Raw genomic sequence first — 3037 nt, forward strand, 5'->3', positions numbered from 1 at the left:
GCAACAACAGTTACGTGAGCAGAAAGATGCAGTGTTCACTTCACATTGGCCACACTAGTAGCCAGTCTACTTCCAAGTTTCAAAGAAATTAGTTTCCCTGAAGCAAGAAGCAGCAAACCACAGGCCACACATCACTGAGCTGAGAACAGTACCGTAGAAAAGGAGATAAAGGCTGCTGAAGAGCCACTGTTTGCTGTGACCAACATCAGACCTTCAAGAACTCTGGACCACAGACAAAGATGATGAGGCACCGAAGCCTTTGTGTACTGCCTGGTGGACGGGTGGCAGACAGCCTTGGGGTTAACACATGCAGAGGAAGAGCTCCATGGACCAGAAATCGGAGTGAGCAAATAGGCGGCTTTTAACACCAAAGCACCCCTTCAGTTCCTTGCCCTTCAGACTTCCACATGGGAAGGGCCATGTGCTAGAGCCAGAGGGCACACAGAGGAGCATGGTGCCTCGGGGGACAGCAGAGCTTCTACTAAGCAACAAGTGTCTGGCTCCACTCAAGCTGGAGCCTACGTTGTGAGATAGTCCCCTTCCTGATGGCCAAACTGGGCTTGGGCTGCCTGGTCTGTGCTACCCACATCACACCTCCCTGTTTCCCAGATCCTGATGTTTTGATGCTGGAACCCTGAAGCTCCATAGCAGGAACACTGTGCCCTGCAAAGCAGACAGCAAAGTAAGGTCAAGCTCCCACATTCCTGTTGATCATATAGGCCTTCAGGGCTTTGGTCACTGCAGAAGTCTGCTGCCCCAGATGAGGAGAGAACAGTGTCACTTAGTAGAAAAATATACCTTTATTTGCCAGCTGTGTTTTGCTCAGGAGACAATAACCCTTGACAAGGGGGCCAGCCATAGCCATACTGTTTATGGTGCCCAGCACACATCCCCCACACCTGCACCATGCAGGGGGTGACAGGACCAGGTGTTGAAAGGGCAGGAAGGGGGTTGGAGATGCTGCTTTCATCTCGGGCCCCACCACTCTCCACCTCTATGTTGTTCAGGTTCTGTCAGTGGAGCATGTGGCCTCCCCACCAGCTCATCACAGTCATATTTTCTCTCTGGGGTTGGGATCCCCCTCATGGCCTTGCTGCTTCTGGCATGCTCCTTGCAAAGCAGTCAGCATGAGTTAAATAAAGGGGTTGGGGGACATCTTCTGAGATTGGCAGTTGATAACTTAACACAAAATGTACATATGGCACCTAAAAAGCCAACTAGCAGGCAGGTGCCTGTCGTACAGCAGTCACAGTGTTGAGTGCCCAGTCAGGCTGGCCAGTCCTGGCTCGAGACGGGTAGATGAGACCTCTGCACTACTTGTTCCCACACCACTGCCTGCAGCATGGCACGGCACAGCACAGGCACCTGCAGACATGCCTTTAGGGGCCTCCTCACTGCCTGCCAGCTGCCCAAGCTCACCAAGGCCATGATGCCGTGTGGGGCTGCTGGCACCAGGATCTTCCCAGGTAGCAAGAAATGAGTTTCAAGGACGTCTTCAGCACACTACATTTTGAGTTTGTTATTGGGTAGTTGTTTGTTTTCAGAGGGGAAAATGTGGGATTCTCTTTAGGTTAATGCAGTACAGCTCTGGTGCTTCCAAGAGGTCTATTTCCAAGCCTTTACCAGTTGCTTGAGGCTTCTCATGCTGAAGACCAAAACATGGTTTCTTAGTGAGCTTTGTGGTGCGAGACCCTGGCTTGGCCACTGCCACTCAGGCAGCGCTCACCCCTCACGCATCTTAGTGTGTGTGTCGTGGGCTGCTGGCCATGCTCCAACAGCCCTATTCAAAGCTTAAATAGGCCAAAGAATGTCTTGGATTCCTCAAAATTAATCAGAGAGATTTTGGAGACATTGACATGCAAACTGTCCATCTTCCTGAGCTTGAATAAAGCCCCCAGGTAGCTTTTCCTGGCCCATGTTTTCTGACCCGTACAGTAGTTGATGCCCTTGTCCTCCATCAGCACATGGCTACCAAGCAAGGCTGGGTTTTTCTTGTAGACAATGTGGGTCAACACCTGGCTGCTACAGACACTGCCCCGGAAGAGCACATTGGAGTAGACAAAGTACAGACCGGTCTCATTGATGACAAGGCCCTGATCACGGTACTGAATGCCATTGGTGAAGGCATGGCCAGAGATGGGTTCCCAATCCAAAGGGAGGTCCCGCTGGTCCGGGTTTCCTGGGAGCCAGAACAAGAGAAAAAGTGCAATAAGTACAAGCAGCTGTGTGTTTTTTCCTCAAGTGATGCCCCATGTCACAACAAGTCAACTGTCCTCCAAGTCCTTGTCTGCAGCATGGAAAGTCTACCTTCATTTCAGGCTGGTGGAAGCTCACCTTCACCTCCCTCAGCTGCTTGTGACCATCCTGCACACCACAGATGCAAACCAACAAATGGATCCCTCACTGAAAAGCCTAAATGAGGGGAAGATTTTATCTGTGGAGTAACTTCCCACTGTCAGAGCACATATTACCAAAGGAAAACACGAAAGTCTGAGTGAGGTGGGCTTCTCACAACTTCAACCATGTCTCCCTCTCACCCCTGCCACATGCCCTACTCCCACATTTTGCTCGCCCCTCAGCACATACCTGTTAGGTGTGCTGCCTTCCTTGCTTCATTTTTCATTGACTGCTCCTTCTGCCCTGCACAAAAATAGGGAAGAGGTTTGCTATGTGCTCCATGGAGAAGCCAGATCAGAGAGCAGAAGTGAGACAACCATGAAGCTAAAGCAGGGCAGATTCGAAGCAGCACAGGGCACATAAGCACCATGGCTTAGCACAGGAAGGCAGAGTAGTGCTTGGGCAAACACTGCAGGGCAAGAGAAGGAGTTAAAAAGGAAAAGTTGCAGCAAAGAGCCCAGATGTGACCAAAAACAAGGGGAAAGAATCTTAAAATGGCTCAGTTGGTGAGCTTAAGCAGAGGCCTCTCACACACGGTATAGGAGAGGGACAATGCTGCCCCTTTACCGAGCATCTCTGGGCCATGCGAAGGTGACAGCTCATGGACCTGTCATAGATGAGCCTGCTCTATTGCCCCCCT

General features: G+C 51.0%; 1 protein-coding gene across 1 annotated transcript; it reads right to left on the reverse strand.

Annotated features, from left to right (window-relative positions):
• Positions 1-1784: 1784 nt before the first annotated feature.
• FASLG (Fas ligand (TNF superfamily, member 6)) lies at positions 1785-2640 on the reverse strand (the record flags this gene model as incomplete). Its single annotated transcript, XM_010017214.1, has 2 exons — positions 1785-2179; positions 2587-2640. Coding segments are annotated over 2 exons (449 nt in total), but the record flags the coding sequence as incomplete, so codon positions are not given.
• Positions 2641-3037: the final 397 nt, after the last annotated feature.

This window comes from Nestor notabilis, unplaced genomic scaffold (assembly GCF_000696875.1).
Source record: "Nestor notabilis isolate BGI_N333 unplaced genomic scaffold, ASM69687v1 scaffold8516, whole genome shotgun sequence".
NCBI lineage: Eukaryota > Metazoa > Chordata > Aves > Psittaciformes > Psittacidae > Nestor > Nestor notabilis.